At 26.1% G+C, this 21,884-nt stretch overlaps 1 protein-coding gene across 1 annotated transcript; it reads right to left on the reverse strand.

Moving 5' to 3' along the window:
* LOC129963218 (glutathione synthetase-like) lies at positions 1-15,733 on the reverse strand. The gene is made up of 12 exons (XM_056077406.1): positions 15,363-15,733; positions 12,776-12,956; positions 12,110-12,176; positions 9,782-9,924; positions 9,315-9,357; positions 9,161-9,234; positions 7,212-7,373; positions 6,736-6,802; positions 6,282-6,470; positions 3,046-3,127; positions 2,261-2,450; positions 1-344 (listed from the first exon to the last, which is right to left on the reverse strand). Exons 1-12 carry the CDS (start codon positions 15,454-15,456, stop codon positions 221-223), a joined length of 1,416 nt encoding a protein of 471 aa, XP_055933381.1. The 5' UTR covers positions 15,457-15,733; the 3' UTR covers positions 1-220.
* Between the last annotated feature and the right edge of the window lie 6,151 nt (positions 15,734-21,884).

The following is a 21,884-nucleotide window of genomic DNA, read 5'->3' on the forward strand; positions in this document are numbered from 1 at the left end:
GCATAATACAAAAACGTTTATAATCAGGTATCGGTGATCTTCAAATCAAAATTTTCATTTCATGACATATAATAATATTTACAAAATAATTATGTAAAAATTATAATTATTGTACATTGTTCAGGAAAAAAATGGATTTGAACAAATAAATTTTTAAAAAATTATTTGTAAAAAGGCATATTTTAAATAGCAATTTAAGATATGCCAAAGTTTAATAAGATTATTCCAAAAATGGAGAATCCAAAGCTCCAAAACCAGCAGCAATGCCACATTCTGCTGTATCTATTCCTTTACTTCGAATGAGATGGCCAGCTAAGTTATTTACATAAATATCTTCTTTATTTCTGGAAAAAAGGTGAGCAATCATTAAGTTATCTACCACTTATATAGAATAAAATAATTTTTTAAAATCATAGGCAAGTGAAAAAAAAAAATTTGAAATTAAGAAATAATTTTTTTTTCTTTTTTCATCTTGTTCAAAGAAAGTTTTGTTTAATATTCAAAATTTCATATAAAAAATTACTACAATAAATTCATTTTATTAAGATATTGTTTGTTCTTGACATAATAAACAAACAAAGCAACAATTATATTTCACAAATCCATGGATTTGTGAAATCTTCCATGAAGCAAAAATCTATCTTGACTATCCTACAATCCAACAATTCATTAATTTAGAATATTTACATTAAATATATGGATACTACATATACATGGATACCAATTCCAAACAACTTATTAAAAAAATTCTTTTATTCAATATTCTTTTAAAATGTGATAAAAATTCATTATTTTACATCATTTCACAAGGATTCTCATACTTCTGACATCACAATAACATTTAAATAAAAGCACTTGGTTAGGCTCGATTTTGAAGAGATTTACATTGTAGGAATTGAATTTCATTTAGTTTTATTTATTTAGCTAACAAATTGAAAAAATAGTTCTATAGCATTAATATATTTTCATTAAATATGCACAAACACATCAAAAGGGATTTAAAGTGTAACATTGCTAGCAGGAAGAAACTAATTCTTAAAGATCAGAGGAGTTTGGCACATCATTTATTAATTAAAAATTCCTAAAACTTTTAGGCATAGGCATTTTTTTCCAAAACTTCACTAGCATTTTTGCTTACTGTTGTAATATGAATGAATAATAATTCACAGCCTGAACTGCATTTAAACTATTCAAAAATATTACACATTAATTTATATATATCATTAATGCCTGAATAATATTTATTTGTTGTGAAATAAAACTTTGTAGACTTGTCTAAGTCTGCATCTCACAAATCTATAAATTACAAAAGATAAATAATATCCAGATTACATACTCTCTTGATAACATCCTGCAATGATGTGCACCATAAAAATTCTTCTAAGAATAATTTTAGAAATAATTTCAATTTCAGCAAATTTTACTATTTAAATTTTAGCTTCTTTTTTTTTTACTCAATATATTCCAATTCTAATAGATAAAAAATAATGACAGGCAAAAGAATTGTGTAGATTCAAAATTGTGGGAGAATCTTTACATTTAATGTTTATTTCTATTTCAATATTATACTGTTTTTACTATACACACATTTGCAAACAGGATACTTGTTGCAACCAGCTCTTGCTTTGATTTATAATAGCTCTGTACATCTTCAATATTATTTGCAAATTTATTAAAAAAAAAATTTTGTTGCAAGGATTCCAAACAACAAAGATCAAAAATATTGCTTTCAGTAAGAGATATAAATATTTATGAGATTTCAATAACAATTTTTTGTTAACAGTGCTTTTGCAGCAATGCATAAAATATTGCATATATGTAAAATTAAATTTTTCTTTCAAGGATATAATTCAAAATTTTTATGGTTCTTTAATAAAACTGCTTTCTGATTTGTAACTAAATTTCTTTACAGACAATCTATTTTATTATAACAATGTTGTGTTTCTATTATCGGAATATTATTGATTTGAGCGTGGAAGAATATTTGCAGAATACAAAGAAAATCAACTTAAAAATTTTTTAAAAAAATTATATTTTATAAAGTTTATTTTTCTAAATGTACATAATTTCTTTAATGTTGCTATTGTGAATAATTGCATTAATGAACATTTATAATCTTTTGGAAAATTTACTAATAGGTTAATTTTTTTAAAAGTATTTTTCCTACAATCCTTACATTCAATTAATGCAAAATATTGAATTTTATTAATGATATTTAAAAAAAGGAATCATGTAGCACAGATTTGATGAAATTACTTACCCAAGAATAGTACCAAAAATGCCCAATTCACAAATAACATTAGTAAATTCTGGCTTATTATCTCTGCGAATGATGCAATTTGGAATAAGGGGAGGATTTATGCGTTCCATCAAAATATAGGCTTTCCTTTCTTCAGAATCTTGAATTTTCTCAAGAAGATTTTTCAAATCCTCTCCATATAAATTATTGCCTAAAAACAAGATTAGATTCACAATTTTTTTTTTTTAAAGCAGAATTTTAGGGTATTAAAATATAGACAAGTCCTAATAGAATGATTTAAAAAAAAAATCTCAAAATTATTAGGGATTTTATGCATAAAAAATGATCACACGAATATTTCATTAGTTGTTGTTTTGTTTCTGGAGAGAAAATTCCAATAAAATTAAATGAATATTTGAAAGAAAAAAAAATGTCAACTACTGTACAGTATTCTCACATACTGGGCACCTTATGAAATTTTAATATTTCAAAATATTTGAAAACAGTTGTAATACAATATGAAAACACATATATGACAAACATCAAATTTATGCAGAACTTTTTATTTACAAAAAAAATGAATTTGAAAACATTACAACAAATTAAAATCTAATATTATAAAAACAAATTTTTTTAATTCATATTAAAAGCAAATAAAACTTTATGACTACTTGGTATAAAGCTCAAATGAGCTTACTTTAAAAAGCATGATTACATTAAGAGTATTTCTAGTAGTCCATTTCCATTCATAGCTATTCGCTTAAAAAAATATTGCTTAGAAAAAAATATGCAAAACTTTTGATTACCTCCACCTTCTCTTTCTGGCTTTAAAACATATTTGTCTGGATCTTTAATACCCATTTGTACAGCTTTATCGCCATCTGGTCCCTAAAAATAATATTCAATTAAGATACAATGCAGAATACTGGAAATTGAAAATATAAATTTAATCTTAAAATAATTATAACTTAAGATAATTCAACTACAATTCTTTTGAAAAATATATGTGTATTAAAAATAAATAATAAAATAAGCAATCAATAAACTAAAATGAAATTTTCTTATCAAGACAGTTGTTAAATCTTTAAACATGCAGTACACTTCTAATTTTAAAGGGTTAAAAAAAAGCATTCAACTTGAAGATAGAATGTTCTAAAAAAATTAAGCACTGATATAACTAACAGATTATTACTATTATTATTTTGTAATTGCTGTGAATGTTTTTTATTTAGGATTGTATTCTATACCATTCAAGTTAATAATAATTTTTTAAATAATCAATATTTTTAGACTTAAACAAAATTTATTATTTTAGTCAACCCATAATAATTTGATAAATAGTTAATAAATCATACAGTGTAAGATTAAAGTATAAAAAAACAATGAAATATCACCCATGAAGAATACATAAATAAATACTAGAATGTATTGCAATAAAATATTTGTCTTCTAATGCTAGCGTAGAAGAATTAATTAAAATAATTTTAAAAATTATTTTGAATAAAATAAATGCTTTTTAATAATGAAGAGAAAATAAGGTTAAATTCACAGTTTATTCTCATAAAATTTAATACATATATTTCCTGTTTTTTTAATGACATGTGTTAGTCAAGGCTTTCCAACAAATAAAGAATAAAAATCAAAATTGCAAATTCTTCATAAATATACATTTGATTCACCATTACCATTTTTTAATTTCTCCAAAGAAAATGCATTTGTAGAATTACTCTATTAACATTTAAAATGTATGATATCTTTCTTTCAATGATAAGAAAAATTTGTCCATTCTGCATTAAGCTATTACTTTAATAGAATATTTTAAGATTTTTTTCTCCTAGCCAATATTACAATTTATGCACAATACAAAAAGTATCATATTAAGTGTGCTTTTATTTGTGAATAATAGATTTCCCTTTCCATTTCCTTGACATTATTGAGAGATATAGAAGTAATTAAGTTTCATATTCAATTCATTTATCAGGTTTATGATAACTGTCTTTATTTAAATCATGATGAGTTAACTAGTGAAATATTCTCTACTTCAACTAATAAGAGACACAAACATATGAAAAATACAATCAGATAAGAAAAAGTCAAAAGAATAAGCATGGTTTATACGCAAAATACTTCACTTTATCAAGCAGAATTAAACACTATATGTTCATATTTTTAAATTATCATTGCCTTTTTCTGATGTTTCTGATGTGTAATCAATTATATATTGAAAGATTAAACAGTTTCTGTACATTGAATAAATTGCCATATATCAAAACAAAAAATATTCATATAAAAAAAATCATATAAATCTCTTGTAAATGCTATATAATCCGAAAGTAGCTGATTTGTTTCTATTATTTTATTTGTTTTTAAAAACACCTGATTTTTTTATTGTTTTATTTTTTTATTTTAAATCGGACAATGAGAATAAAGAAAAAAAAATACAAAAGAAAATTACCAAAGTTGAAGATGTAATAAAATAGAAAATACTAAACTATAGGAATAAGCGAACATATTAGTTACAAAATATTTTTTTAGATTTAAGTAACATTTCTGCAATTTTAAATTATTTAAAAGCAAGTAAAAACTTTAAGAAATGAAGTTTGAAAACAGTTATCATATAATGTGTATCAATAACTATTTTAATACATTAATCAATATTTTCAACTAATTTAATAAAAAAAATCATAATTTTTTATCAAAATGTACTATAATTAATAATGACAGTGGTAATATAATTAATCACTGCACCCCATCATGAATGAAGACATATATGACTAAATGGCTCGACAATAATATAGAATTTCAATCAAACAAAATAATATACTCCATTACTATGATTATAATGTATTTATATTATATAAGCCATGTAAAAGAATAAGTATCTCATTCATCAAACTTCACAAGTGAAATATAACATAAGGGAAGGAGTCCTTAATCAAATTCAGTATCATTATTAAGTTTTGTGAGAAACTCTGAAACGGGAATAATAAATTAGTACAAAGAGTAGCGTTAAAAATTCATTTTGCCCAAGAAGAAACCATTAATTTACAAATTTTCAAAAAATGCCAAGCCAAAATGAGATATTAAATGTTAATATATTTTGATCACAACTGGAAAAAAAACAAACTAGATTATCTTATTGGCTGTAAGCATGTTATTAAATTTTATAATGTTGTAAGTGGTTTGGTTTACTTGCACTCATTAAATGACACATAAATGAGTAAACTCACATGAACTCTTTGTCTTATACTTGCAATACCTGAAAAACTGTACCATAAGACAACAACTTATTATTCCAGAGTTTCAAATAATTCAACCAATTGCTAAGAAGATACTTTATCACAATGCAACCAAGGATATTAAAGCTTTAGAGTTCACAGTCCTCAAAAACTAGTAAATATCAATCCATTACTGATTAATAGAGTTCAACTGCAAAATTTTATCCAGCAGATCCAAGAAACTTTAATGAAAATAATAATTATCATGTTAGAAGACATTAAAAATTGGTTTATATTTTATACAGTTTTAATTTTCCACTTACTTCCGCAGCAGCTAAAAGGATCCAAAAACTATTTTATGAATATATAAAAAATACCATTAATTTCATTTCACCAACAGCGATGTATATTTAAAATAGTTCTGCTTGAATTAAATTATCTTATGTACTACTATACTATACTACTACTATATGTATTACTATTATTTCTAAACAAATTACATTTTTGTAATTCAAGATTCTTTTACTCTTTAATGTATATTTTTCTAAGTAAAAAAAAAATACTACCACTAAATTTTTTAATACTTTTCTATTTCATTGGCAAGTATAAAAAATAATAATATAAAACAAAATAAAAAACACTTAAATAATTCAAGTAATTTAAAATTTCTTCACAATGAAATCCTATTTAGTACTTTAAACTTTGCACAAAGTATAAAAAGTGCTGCAAAACCAAATAAATATTTTCTCAGAATAATATATGCAAAAGTGAGCAATATTTATGAATATCAAGCAAAATAAATTAACTTTCAAAATTGATCTCACCATATCTAGAGCATACTGGTCAACAAATAATTCTCGTATCTGTTCAGCAATTTCCTTTTTAACAAATCTTTCAAGAACCCCAGGTTTGCTCAAATATAATTGCACCTTCTTGGTTCCAGCTAAATGCAATCCAACTGAAGGACACTTAATTGCTTTTGAACGCTCCATTAACAATCTAACTTCCCAATCCTTAAAAAATTAAAAGCATTTAGAAAATTTTATTTCATTTATTGGTACTTTATGAAATTTAAAGACACTGTTTATTAAAAAATGAATTAAAATAAAAAATATATCAGTTTCTAAACAAAACTCACATAAAATTTACAATCCATTCATTCAAAATGTTTCATCAATTAGCAATATAAATGACAAAAAAAATATAGATTTTCAAGAAGAAAATTTTAGGGGCAAAGTAAATAATTTAAAATATTTTACTGCAAAATTTAGCAAGTACCTCAGGTTCAAGCTGATCAGGCATGTAACCATTACGGTAATACACAACAGCAACTTCTTTGTCTTTCCTGGAAAAACAGAATTAAAAACCTTAAATACTTAATATAACCATTTTTAAAGGAATTATATGAAATTCATGAGTAAATAATGCAAAGCAGATCACTTTTATAATTCTATTCTAAAAGGAATTGTTGATCAAATGAAAAGAAAAATGAATGAAAGAAAGAAAGAAAAGAAAAATTTCCATTAATCTACAACAGCTTTATAATTTATTATATGTTTAAGCATCTTTACAAATAAAATCAGTAAACTGCTTAATCAAAGAAAATGCACATTTTTACTTGAAAAGACATATTAAAAACATATTACATCAGAAAGGCATATTAAAAATTTTAAATGCTTATATTTCAAAAGAGAAAATTTGCTGACATTTATGAAAATAAAATCATTTAAATTTTTTTAATAAATGCAACTTACACTAATAATGTTCTTCCTTTTAACACAGCACAAGATCGAAGCTCTTTAAAGGAACATCGTAAAACCTCTAATCTGCTTTCATATTCTAAAAGAGCATATTCTAAAGCTCTTTGGTCACATATATTGTAAGTGACATCTTCAACAACAAAAAGAACGACGGCACTAGAAATAAAAATAAGAAAAGAAAGAGTGCCATTTGAAGTTATCGTCTGCTATATTATTTACAAATTTTATAATGTCAAAATCAATAAATAACTTCTATATTGCTAAAAACTTATATAAACTACTTATCCAAAATTTTTTTAAATTTCAACAAAATCATACAATTTATTGCTTTGAGAACACACATTAAAAGAGCAGTATAAAAATAATGAAATAATATTCATAAAATTTATAATTCAATATGAAAAAAAATTAAGACATATTAACAAGGCAAAGAACTTCAGAAATAATCTCTAATTATTTCATATGTTAATCACAAAGAAAAAATAAAGTTAAATTACAGATGGGTGACAAAATAATATGAACATCCATGAAATACCAGAAAAGCTTTATAATAGGAGGTTGGGAATCCTTTGACTTAATTACAGACTGTATACAATGCCGGATGAATGTACAGAGGTCATGAAATACATTTAATAAAATATGAAGCCATCCTTTCTGGTGAGCAGTTCCTGATTCAGAAAGCCTAGCTGGTAGTGGAAAATCAAGCATGGAGTTTTGCCTCTAAATAACCCTATAAATGTTCAATAATTTTCAAGTCAGGAGATTGACAGGGTCAAGTAAGATATCCTATTTCTCCTCCCGTTCTTCAAACCATTTTCATATAATTTCAATAAAGCAGATAGAAGCATTGTTGCCCTGACAAAGTGGGCATTCTCCGGAAAATGAAGTGTGGAGAAAAAGATGCATCTGATTCCTCAGAATATCAGAATAGTGAGTAGCTGTAACCTTCCCATGCAGAATAACAAGTATTTCAAAAGCAGGTAAAGATATCTTGCCCCATATCATAAGAGAACTACCTTCATGATTCACAGTTGGCAAGAGGCAGTCAAGAGAAAATGCTTCTTCCATATATAAACGAGTCCAGTTGTTAGAAATATGGTGAAAGTTGATGATGAAATAACTTGTTACCACTTTTGTGAAATCCAGTTTCTATGTATTTTACATCATTGGCATTGCTGAAAAATATGAAGTGATGTTACCAATGGGTTACAAATTGTAATTCTTCAATAAAAGTTTGAAGCATTAAGTTCCCTTTGGACAGTTTTGCTAAAATGGAGTTCCAGCAATAACTATTTATCTTATATGTTATCTGGGATAAAAATTGTTTGTGATTTTGCTCCATAAGAGTGTGAGTCAACACTCTTATTTCTCTCAGTAAGCTTTCTTTCTGTCCACCATTGTGTTTCCCAGATGCCACATTACAACTTTATGTGTACATTATCATAATGGCTAATACAGTACTCCTTGCATGATCCAATTAATTGACTGTTTCCATTACCGAGCAACCAACCAACTTCCAACAATCATGCCTTTTTCGAACTCTAAGAGATCAGTCATTAATGTGTTTTTCAGAGAGTACAATTGATACATGCAATATCTATGAGTGATGCTGAGTTACTGTTATCCCACCTTTCATAATCACTAGATACCAGACTCGAGTGAAAGAGCATGTTCTACTTCTTTGAAATGGACCTATCTTTTTCATGGGTGTTCATATTACTTTGTCAGCCATCTATACATCAGATTACATAGTTATTAAGAAACAGGAAATATTAAAAAATTGTAATTAAAATTAGAAGCACTGTATAAGAAACAGATTATCATCGTTGTTAAAATATATCCTATGAAAATTTTTAAAAAAATTACACAGGAAAAAAATTAAAAATAATGGTAAGTACTTTATATTTCTTCTAACAAAAAAAACAAACAAGAAAGAAACTAACCTGGTGTTAGTATATGCATCCCAGGCTGATATTATACCTTGGGCTAATGTGAAAACTGATTGGTTGGTTGGCAACTTAAAAAGAAAAAATATGATTCTGGCAATTGAATATACAGCAGGAGACCTCCAATAAACACAAAATGTTCAATACATACCCTACTTTCAAATCCTTTCAGACCAAGTCTTTCTAACACAAACCTATCAAATAAAATTCATTTAAGCAAAATTTATTTTAAAAAAATCTATAAAATGAAGTTTATTATGTTGTTAGATCTAAAACCACAACAAAAACAATTGAAACTTTTATATTCGTGGTTTATAAAATTGCAAATTCGTTTAAAATTAGTATTAAAAAAACAGGTTCTATTTTATACATATAATCCTAGAAACATGATAAAAATTATTTGGCAAAGCAAATTATATGTAATATTTAACAATTTGATTTGTTTTTATTTTAGGATATTTGATTAAGATACTCTACGAATTATGACAAATGTAAGCACTACATGTCAATTAAAAGCATTACATAATCAAGTTTAAAAAATATAAGAAATTTTCAAAGTTCATATTTTTATAATTTCTTTATTCATTTTGAAAGAAAATTTAAAAAAAATGTACTCACTCATGAAGTTCTCTAACAATTGGTGCTAAGCCCCCAAATGAGGAAGCAATTGTATTATTTTCAACTTGTTTTATACCAGTTATCCTACCCTCTGAATCAGAATTTAATAAATAATCTGATCGAATAAGACCTAAAGATAGTTGCTAAAAAGAAAAAATCTGTATAAATAAAATAGCTTAAGTATAGAAAATATAAAGAAATAATTTGAAAAATTAAAATGTCACATATATTCTCAAAAAGTTTATTAACACTTTGTTTATGGGTGGTACAACTTCTGCACAAGTAATTTTTTAACTTCTTTTACGGGCTAGTACAATTGTTGTACCAGTGATGAGTTAGGATTTCCTTCCCTCAAGTAAGCTTTCCAGCAATACTTTAATTTCTTCATAAAATCATTTCCCTACTGTGTTCTACTCCATAGAGTCAGAAGATTTTTATCAGCAGAAGTTTGAAATCAGTATTGATTCCAATGAATTTTGCTAGCCATGTTTTGGCGACTATTTTTTTCTCAAAAAAGAAACAGCCATAAGATTATGAAATGAATAACATTAATTTCATTCATAAATTATACTAGAACCAAAAGAAATTTTTTTTCATAATCATAATAATTTTTAATATCACTTTTCCCATATCACTGATTCTAATCATTAATAGCAAATGCTGAATTATATTGAGAATTCATGCATGTTCAAAATGTATGAAGATATTTTTAGAAAAAGAACTGAAAACTTGTCAGAAATAAAGCTCATTTTGTTTTAATATGGTCACATTTATAATATTACTTTGAAAAGTAATCATTTCTAAACAAATTATCGATTATACCGAATTATACGAATGAAGAAATTTAAGTGATAATCAACACCAGTATATCAAATTTTAAGTAAACCATACTCATTTTATTGACTTATACTTTTTTAATTTGTTAATTATTAGCATTTTAGAAACTTTTGAATAGAAAAATATTTTTTTTTAATTAGTCACCGATCATATTAAATTCTAAGTGTATTTTTCAAAAAAGAAACTTTATAAATAATTGAAGTTTCCAACAAAAAATTAAATTTTCAATGTGCATACTAAGTATTAAAAATTTAATGAGAAATGCTACTATTTACTTATATCACAAAAGCTTCAAGCTACTTTATGTATAAAAAAAAAATACAATCGATTTTGTATGCAGCATATTAATATTAAAATATTCAATTATGCATTTTGTCTATGAAATAGAACAACAATGTAACTTGTGTAATACAGAATTAAAGAAGGCATTTTTAAATGGAAAATACAAGCAACTAGAGTCTTAAAATATTATACATAAATTACTACCTTGTTTATAAAAAAATTAATATGTAGAAATACAAAAATAAAATCAAATTCCCACTGAAGTGTTCAAGCTTTAAAAAAAAAAATCATAGCTTTAAAAATAATTTGATATTTAATAAATTTCATTTAATTTCCACATTCCAAAATAATTGCAGTGAAAGTTTCCATTCCTATAATTTCTATAAAGCACCGATTATAACCAATGATTTTAATATGCCAAATAACCAAACAGCAGAAAATTTCATGCAATTTATTCAGCATCATAGTTAATAGAGTCTCCTGCAAAATTAGTGAATTATCATTTTAGAAGGAAGATTAAATAAAACTGCAATACAAAGCTACATCTATGATCCAGACAAGGATAAAACTGCAAAAAAACAACCTGCTTACAATGGTACAGAGAGATAACCCAATAACATTTTATGTGGTCGAAATTGAAGGAGTCATTTTCAACAAACATGGTTAAAAGAAAGGAAAGGCATTTTTGAGTTCTCATTAAGATCCTGCGGTTATAGAAATTTTTTAGAGTTTGGTTCCTGAAACCTAAAGGTTAACAGGCATTTAGATATTTTACACTATATATAACTTTTATAACAAGTTAGAAAACATGTTATCTGCTAATTTCATTTTTAACATTACAGAATCTTCAATAATCATTAAAAAGATGTTTTCAATGTTTCAATCATTAAAAGAAGTTTCAATGTTTTTTTAAAATCAAACAAAAAAAATTTAAGTTAAAAAAAAGAAGTTATAATACCAATAAGAGATCAAATAAGGGCATACACACATCATATTTTTTAATATTAAAAATGTATTTAAAAATTTGTTTGTTTATACACATCAGGGCTTTATTACAAGGGGGGGGAGAATGCATGCAACAAAATAAATTAGATTGCAAATTGAAAATAATCTTCTTAAAAATTTAAACTAAAATGAAATGAATTAAAGTTTAACAATCAAAAACATTTTAAGCACCGTTTAATAACTAAATTAATAAAAATGAACAACCTCATCATGTTCCACAGCTTCATAGATTTTAAAAATATTTCGAGTAAATTCGTCAACTTCCATTGTGCTGAAAAATTAGATTAATTCATATAATCAAAAAGAGGATAACGTGCATCTTTTTCATAAAATTTTAATACTACATAAAATCATACAAAAAATAAGAAAAAGCACTAAGATATAAAATATGAACCATATAGAGATTTTGAAGCTGTATCAAATACTACTTAAATTGATCAAACTTTTTAATCAAAATAACTTAAAAAAACATTAAAAAATATAAAAGATATTAAATATATGAAATAGTACACACATTGTTTATAAAGTAATTTTATATTCTTCTACTAATGAATAAAGTTAATACATCTTATTTGAATTTAGGTACTTGTATATTAAGTGCATGCCATTAGCAAACTTTAAATGTGGCCATTGTCATTGATCGAGATAATCAATTAATTAACATGAAATCCTTGGTAATTTTTTGAATTAATTTTTAATTTCAATAAAAATGATATTTGCTAGAAGTTTTTTTCCCCAATCAATAACTAGCATGCAGTTAAAATGTAAGTATGAAATTATAAAGGTAAATTTTTTAAAAACTAAGTGTATATCTAATAGATATCTTAAAACATAAATTTAATTAAAAAATTATATAAGAACATTTCTGACCTGGCTAAACATTCTTTCAAGATATCTTTAGAATAAGCTACCTTATGCAGGATAAAATTTAAATATGGCTGCAAATCACCAACATGCTGAAACCACGTCTTAGGAAAAGGTGATGGAACAAGACAAACTGGAACTGGTACTCTTACATCCATATCCAAATCTCGAGTTCTCATAGCAATGCCTTTAAAGTAATATGGTTTTTAAAAGTAAGCAACACATTTGATAAAATAATAATAATGATAATGAAAGAGAAAATTATTCTTTTAAAACTTAATTCAGAAATAAAAAAATTTCGAATTAAGTGTTCAAAAAAAATTTGAACTATCAATGAAGCAGTGATAAAGAAATGGTAAAATGGATCCCAAACATAAATGGAAAGGATACTATTTTATTTTGTTCCTTCTCATGATACACGACTTTAGAAAGTAAAATAAGTATATTGATATTTTACATTTGAGGCACTTTTGTCCTCTCAATAAAACATTCAACTTATAATATGTCGAATTACATGAACTCATAATTAACAGGTTTCTTATTTACCCATCCCACTTTAAATATTTTTCTTTTAGGCATAATTGAAATATAAAATTAAGTAATAAAAAATTTATACATTTTTTTAATTAAACATAAACAATAACAAAATCTGTTTAGTTTTATTGTAATAGAAAAAGTTGTCAATCTTATCTAAGAATTATACTTGGAAGTTGATAATACTGTCAATGAACTGAGCTCACAAAGCAAACAGATGGCAGTTGATAAAGTTACACAGTTAAATGAATAAATCAGTATTATAGAAGTTGATACCTTAGATCCTTTACAAAAACAAAGGAAAAATATATAGGAAGACCTCAGTTTGCTTGAAAAAGAGAAACAAATTTTAGAGACTAAAGTTAAAATTCCAGCGACAAAACAAGAAAAAATATATTAATTGTGATGAATATAATTTTATAAGGAGGCAGGATCTTTCTGTATTATCAAATGAGTTAATTTTAAGAACAAATTGATGTCAAAAGAACATTTTAAGAAGCATTTTTAACTTTTATCAATATGCAAGAAACCTATATTCTTCTCCCTATGCTTGTCTTCTAAACAGTTGTTTTCTACCCATGTGTCCAATGAATTAAAATTATTATTTATTTAGATATCAAAATAGATCCTATCATACATGGATTTGAATTGTAACTTCTTTACTAACTCCACCATTTGCATAGTTTTGAAGTATTATTGTATAGATTTTTTTTAAAAATTTAAACACTTTTGGCAATTGCATATCAATATGAAACAATGTATTGAATACTATATATAATTAAGATTAGATTTTTATTTTCTAACTAAGAAATAAAGCTATGTGCAAAGTTATATATTATAAAGTTTTCTGTCAGGAATAAAGCATGGATTAATTTAATGCAATTGAAAATAATCCAGGTAATTATAAAAAAGCTAATTTTCAAAACTGAAGTAATTTTACCAATTTTACAGACAATCGCAATCTCTTTACAATTGAAACCAATTTTACAGAATCTGAAAGTAATTGCTCCAAAAATGTCATTAACCCATTTTAAGAAAGTTATATTTGATAAATATTTAAATACTACCTATCACCAGTAGATCAATTTCAATGTAACATTTCAAAATATCCTTAATAATATATCAAATATATTGGTTAATGATATGTATGTATAATTATACCAATAACCATTATACATTTCAAAATATCCTTATAATCATTTATGGAATTAATAATTACTGAAATTGTTCAGAATAAAAAAGAAAATAAATGTATGATTATCAAGCAAATTTTTAAAAATGTTTACAAAAATAGATAAGAAATGTGGAAAAAATTGACAATAGAGAGTTCATTTAAAAATAAAAGAAAACCAATTTCAGACATATACCACACCTATCTTTAATGTATAAATGCAAGCAATATTATTCTTATTTTTTCTTTATCTTTTTTCCCCCAAATACATTTTAATTTATTTTTTGGTAGTACAAAATTAACAAAATAGCCAACTGTATATTTTCTTGAATTTATTGTGTCTGTGTTTTATTTATCATGCAATAAAAAGAAGAAAAAAATACATGTATCTGAAAAACAGACACAAAAAAAATGTTGGGTGAAACAAAAACAATACAAATTTCATATTAAACAAAATTCGTAGGTAAATTTATAAAATAACTTAAGTATATCTTATATCATTTTTTAAAAATGAACTTAAACAAAAAATTGGAGCAAACCAAGTGTCTTTTTTTTTAAATTTGTAATGATTACAAAAATGAAAAAGATAGAATAAATAACATTAACAATGAATGAGTACTGCTTGCAAATAAATAAACAAATCAAATACAATAATCAAGAAATCAAATGCAATAAATAAGAAATCACATACAAATAGTTTTTGAATATATGTCACGCTTATAAATATTTGCAAATTTTTAATTTCTTATCTGTATGCATAAGAAAAGAACATATATTAAAATAATTTTACAAAGCGTTAAAACTTAAAACATTAACTATATAAAAGGAAAAATAATGAATGAATTTTTTTCATTTTATATGCGAAAACAATAAATAAAGATTCCTTACCTTTAAATAAAGCGTAATCTTTCGCAGCTTCACTAATCGATGTTAAATTTTCATCATCGAGTCCATATCTTGTATTCAGAATGTGTCCTTCCATTATTTCGTTTTAGAAATTTAAGTGGACAATTCAAATAGGTAAGCCAAATGCTATAGGACGTGTTAAACTTCTAGCATTTAAATATAACTTAAAAGGTCCTTCAAAAAAGAAAGCGATTAAAAATTTAAGTAGGAGAAAGAAACTGTATACAATGGTAATAACTGTTCTCGTTTCGAAATTCGAGGTTCTGAAGCAGACGATCAGATGCTAGTCATGAAAGCCTAGCGGTTAGAAACAACAAGATAGATAAGAACCGTTCAGTAAATAAGATATCCGTTCATAGAACTGCACTCCTTCAGTCAATTCGTTTATTGTTTGTCTTGCATTAAAAAAATAAAAATTTCCTAGATTAAATATTTTTATCTATCATATTTACATTTTGATACGTTTTTAAAATTTTTATTCGCTAATTCTTCTCTGTTGCTAAGTTCTAAATGAATATCAAACTTTCTCATAGGTTCTTCGAGTTTACCAATCAGAAAGCCTTCTGATTATGGAATTCTTCGGAGCCTAGACGTTATTTCTAGAACGCTTTAAGGGAAGAAAAAAAAAAGAGGATAAAGTAGAATTGTCCATGATCTGTTGGTCAATTGTGGTATTATCTACATTCAAAAATAAAGATATTGAAACCTGTTGATCCTAATGCGTCTTTTCAGAGTCTGTTAAATGTGGGTGAAAATGCCGAGATTGCATGGAAAAGAATTATAAATTTCTTCATCCCATGCCGTCGCATTATTTGTTTTCTGTCTCAAACTTGTTGTGAACAAGTTCCTTCCAAGTTTTTGCCTCCCTTCCTTGTTATTTACTGCACCTTAAAAAAGTTTTTTCCGTAATTTTTTCTTGTTTCGTTGTCATTTTGCTTGATGCAACATTAGTAAGAATTATGATTCACTTTCTAGAAATTTGCTGTTAAGTTTCAAGACTGTGCAGTTCAAAATAAATTTTTAAAAAAAAATGTCATGCCACAGTTTTCCCCACTCAACTGAATTTTTCTACAAAAATAATTTATCTACAAAAGTCATTCTTGTAATACAAGAAAGGTTCATGAAATAAAAATTAGTGTTATTAGGCTTTAGTGCGTCTGCTAGATTTGTTTTTCATTTTAATACCAACTTGTTTTACAATATACACCACCTCTGATGATACAGTATAATTAAACAATTCCCCAGATAATTATCAATAATAAAAAGAGAAATATCAAATATACTTCAAATTAAACAAACGACTCATAAGATAAAACAGATCGATGTAATCAAGTATTCATTTCAAAATATTTCAACAGTTCTAAAGGCTTCTTGAAGTCAAAGTTCTACCAAGATTATCAATGATGTCATCTTTGCTGTTAACAGCTGTATCTTTCTTGACATCATTATCTCTATCCACTGACGATCTAGAGGATAAATCCATTTAATGTGAAGCATTACACCGTTTGATGTTTTAAACAGCCACATTGCTCGAATCGCTTAATTTTTACCCGGATTAAATTCAAGAACTTTAGTCACTATACCAAATAATCTCTTCTTAGAATCGCTTTCAATTAAAAAAAATATCTCCCGACATTTTTTTTTTTTTTTTTTTTTTCCTTTTTACGTGGTTGCAATAAAATACCCAGGTATTCAGAAAAAGACCGTTTCTTAAGTGTTGTCTGACACTTTTTGTAGATGCTTCAAACACCTTGTAACATCAAATTCGATATCCCTACAGCGGAAACACCTTGTATGAATATTGACAGGAAGATAAGAGGAATGAGTTCATTAGTCTTCAGATTAATAAATACGAAATCTTTTGAGTTGATGACTGCTTTACGATCTCATAAAGATAGCCATTTCTTCAAAATACAAACATATTCCAAATTCGGTTCTAGTGTAGATTTGGGTACTTCTTCGAGTGATGACAAATTTCAGCGATGAAGCACTACTTTGGGTTCCCATAATGTTTTGTTTTCATTGATTTTACTGCTGTGTTACCGACTAAAAATCCTCTTGCCGTCAAAAAAAAAAAAAAAAATCTCCAAAACATCAAGGGGCACCCAATTGTAAATTTTTACCCCAAATTCTTCTAAGAAATGTCTTGATAGCTTATAATTATGCGAAGTCATATCACTGACTCTCCGACCCACCCGAAGGCACACGGACAACGAAAACTGAATGACCGGACAACCGCAACAACAAATTGGCGGGAACTGTGGTTGAGTCCTAAGGGTCATCACCGACCATGGTACAATCCTTCCCGAAGGAAGTACGTCCCTTCATCGATGGGAGGCACCAGATCCCCCACCATTTTGTGCACCCTCCAGGGTGGCGAGATCCAACCATCATACCGCAAGCATCTCATCCTCATTTCGAAATGTCCCCTCCCTGGGGTTTTATTTAAGCGAGTATATTCACTTGTCATCTCATTAGTTCTTCTGCCATGTGGGGTGCAAACTATAAGCTTAATGGGACACATTTTATCAGATGCTGACAATCTATCCATTATTTAATATCTGTTACATTGATTTCTCAGTAGATTGGCTAAAAATAGCTAACAATATGCGATATCTTGTCACCATGTTGATTTTCCTGTCAAATGGGAGCTTATGCTGAATGGTTGACAATTTAATCAGTTGTTCGACAGTTCTGTTGACTTAACGACATCGACATCCTTTGCATTGATGTCTTCCTTAAATGATCAAAAATAGTTAACAATATCTTAAATCCTTGCGGTCCCGTGTGAGTTATTTTGTCAAAAGTAATCTTTCTGTTTAAATCCTTACTCGTATATTTGGACAATTTATAATTTATTAAATTTAAAATGGGTTTTAATTATCATATTCATTAATAACCAATTTTACTACACCCCAATGGCCAAACACTAAAGACTTTAGCCAACAAAACTCTCAATTTCTCGCCAACAGGAAGGGGAAACCAGAGATTGGCGGAGAAGGGCAATTGTTTCTACCTATTCTTGCCGTTTCTGGAGATTTGGAGTCTACAATCCTCTGATCAAACCCTGTTATTGAATTTTACCTCTATACTTAAAATAAATAGAATTAGAGTTTTTCTTTTTCACTAATATTTCATTTTTAAATAAAATTAAGTATTTCATTTATTGGTTGCATAAGGTCTAGTGGCACAAGATTTAGAATATTATATAGGTGATGCTTCATTTATCGAAATTTGCACAGCAAGAATAATTTTGAAATGCACAAAATTAATGTACTTCAATTTTAAATCCTTGTTGGATCTAAGGCAAAGGGCATTTCTTAGTCCTATAAGAAATGTATAATATTTTTAAGATAATGGCCTGTTTGTTTTCTTTGATATGTACAAAAAGACATACTCAAATGTCCTTTGCAGATTCGTTTTAAATATAACAATTCATTAAAAGAAAATGAAAGTTTTGGTTTAATTTTTTTCTACCAAAATCATGTTTTATTCTTTTTTACACTGAATTTAGACAATATTCTTGAAAATCAGTGCACATGTACTTTCTGAACGAATGCAAAACCATAATGAGAAAATTTTGGGAAAATTTGCCTTACTCAATTCAGATTAAATTTTAGAAAAGCATTTATCGCGACTGCAGAGAATGTATGTTATAATGTACTTAGTCTACAATGTATTTATTTTTAGGTCATGTTAAAGAAATATTACAATCAAGTAACTACTTGTTCTTAGATTATTTTTTTTTCAGGCAATGCATAGAAGAAAGGAGCTACAACAATTATTTGAAAATAAGAGAGACTTAGATAAGAGGTGTCAGTAATGGCGAGTCATGTTATTATTGAAAGGAGTGTAAAGTCCTATCATATAATCTATGATGCTGCATAGTCTTCGAAATACCTACCACATAAACTGAAACCTGTATTGAGGTTTTAATTTGGGTTTCTTCATGTAGGTAATGTAAATTGTTCAGTGAGCAATAAGTTTTTGATTCAGAATGTTGATTAGAATTTTGAATTATTTAGACACAAAATCTAAGGAAATGATTTTTCACAACTTATTTTATAACTAATACATTTATGTTCATTAAATATATCATTTTTTAAATATAGAATACTTTATATAAACTGCAATAATTAAACAACTGGAGAAAAAAAAATTCATATTTCATAATATGAAATAGAAATTTTCAGTTGTGATGATTTTTAGCTATGCAGTACTATGGAATTAAAATGAAATATATGATTTTATATCAAACAAACAAAAAAACATAGTTTGTCTCCGAATGTTCTTTTTGTCCGCCCTTCTTATTCTTACAAAAGCAGTAATTGAAAATACTCATGTTTGCAGCAATATATTCAATTTATTAGGATGACAATTTAGAATAAGTGGTGGATTTGGTATTTTGTAGTACTAGGCAGTATACATTATGAGACTCTTGTTTATTTTTAAGGATCCAGGTTTACTTGGCGATTTTCAGATTACATCTGAATCCCCAAGCTCCATCTTTATTTATAATAAAGACAAATATGGGTTTGTGAGTGAATGTCTGTCTGTCTGTGTTTTGATGCTCTAAAGTTCATTTGGAATAGAGTTACCAATTTGGTATATATATTTTAGACGGCAGGAATGTACACCTCAGCGTATACCTTTTAAAACTTTGACAAAGAATTAATCAACATTGTGGCATTTTTCCACGATAAATTTTGAAACTATTACAGAACAAAAATAAAATTTACATAACCATACAAAATTCAAGAAATTACTTTTTCAATGATATCAAGTTTTTTTGCCATATAAATTTTTTTTTCTATATTTACTCAATTTTTTAAGGAAATGTTTTAAGTATATTTTTCAATGAAATTACAAAGATACGTGAGAATATCAAACATATCAGGAACAATATACAGAAACATAAAAAATTTGGAAGAACACCTAAGTTATTGATAAAATTCACTAAAGTTGCATATATTTATATTTTATACTACATAATAATAAAAGCATTTAATTATTACAATAGATAATAAGGAAATAATAGACAATAAGCAAATATTAAAAATTACTATTTTAAAAGTCCTGGCAAGTAGAAAATAACTTAACAAGTTTAATTAACTTTAATAATGATTTTAATAATTGAAAGTAAACATACATCATATTTCTCAATTTATAATTCATAGAATATGCATTTTATGCAGATTTATTTGATATACAACTAGGGAAATAATATATATATTTTTAATTTAACTGGCCTGTGCTATCCTTCTCCTTCTGCTCATCCCCACTAGGCAACTGTTTAATCAGAAATGATCAACTGTCTAAGAAGGCATGCTATATCCTGTATACATATAAATTGCTAACAATGAAATTTATATGTATACAGGAAGCTATTAGAAGCACTAAATGTAACTCTTAATAGATTTGCCATTTAAATTTCGTTGTAAAGTAATTGAGCCCTATGATATATTTATTGAATACTACCATCTTTTGCAACCACTTTGAATATTAATTCTACAGAATTAATATTCACAGTGTAGGGACTTTATTTTCAATTAATAATTAAATTTAATTTAAATTTAATATTATTTCTAAGGTCTTTTCATTAAAATCCTTAGAGAATAATTTAATGTTCATGACTCCTCCAAGAAAATAATTTAAAGCATCAAACAGATATCAAGACCATGTTATTTAAATATCCTTCCACCTGTTCTGTTCAGATAATTTATTTTCTAAATTTAGTATAATGAAACTTCAATTTCTTATTCTTCATCTAAACTACATACATATTAAAAAGAATTCCTATTTCAATTTTCGACAACAGAAGAAAATCTTATGATTAAATATTTGATGAAGCAATGTAAAAAATTTGAATTTCAGCCCAATAATGATCTCTATTATTGAAAATTATGAAATTTTTTTAAAAAAATTGTCAAAATACAAGAAAAATCAGCATGACAACTAAACTGGTATCAATTAAAAATAATTGTTAAAAGGTCTAAAAATTAATTTTGAGCAATAATATTTGTTATGGAAAAGCCAACATTTTGAAACAATGAAATGATGACTGAAAAATGAAATCAAACAATAAAAACGATTTGAAATTTAGTGCAAAATCTAATCAAGTCTAAAAAAATTAATAAAAAAATATTTTCTAAAAGTTGCCAAAATAAAGGAAAAATTTACATGGCTATTAAATTTATATGATAAAAAACAATTTTGTACTGAAACTATCCTTGAAAGATACCAATATTTTATTTAATTTTTAATTAATTAAGTTTTAAAAAAAGCTACTTTGAAGTGCCCATTACAACCTTTAAATTATATCTGCATTAGATTTAGTAACTTATGTGAAACAGTCTATATTATAAAATACCAATACATACATACAATCTTTTTTTTTATTATTGGTGAATGTGCATGTGTGTGTTTTAGTTGTCCTATGCTCTTGAAGTACACACAAAACATCTACAAATATGGCTTAATCTAAATAATCATTGTTGCTTTCAA

Source organism: Argiope bruennichi, chromosome 3, assembly GCF_947563725.1.
Source record: "Argiope bruennichi chromosome 3, qqArgBrue1.1, whole genome shotgun sequence".
Classification (NCBI taxonomy): domain Eukaryota; kingdom Metazoa; phylum Arthropoda; class Arachnida; order Araneae; family Araneidae; genus Argiope; species Argiope bruennichi.

What these genes read in the sequence shown, in the direction of transcription:
- LOC129963218 (XM_056077406.1), bottom strand. Translation starts at nt 15,456, where the DNA reads ATGGAAGGACACATTCTGAATACAAGATATGGACTCGATGATGAAAAT. An exon ending in AGATTACGCTTTATTTAAAG is followed by an intron (nt 12,957 to 15,362) that starts GTAAGGAATCTT and finishes ATTACTTTAAAG; the next exon opens with GCATTGCTATGAGAACTCGA. An exon ending in TGAAAGGATTTGAAAGTAGG is followed by an intron (nt 9,235 to 9,314) that starts GTATGTATTGAA and finishes TTTCTTTTTAAG; the next exon opens with TTGCCAACCAACCAATCAGT.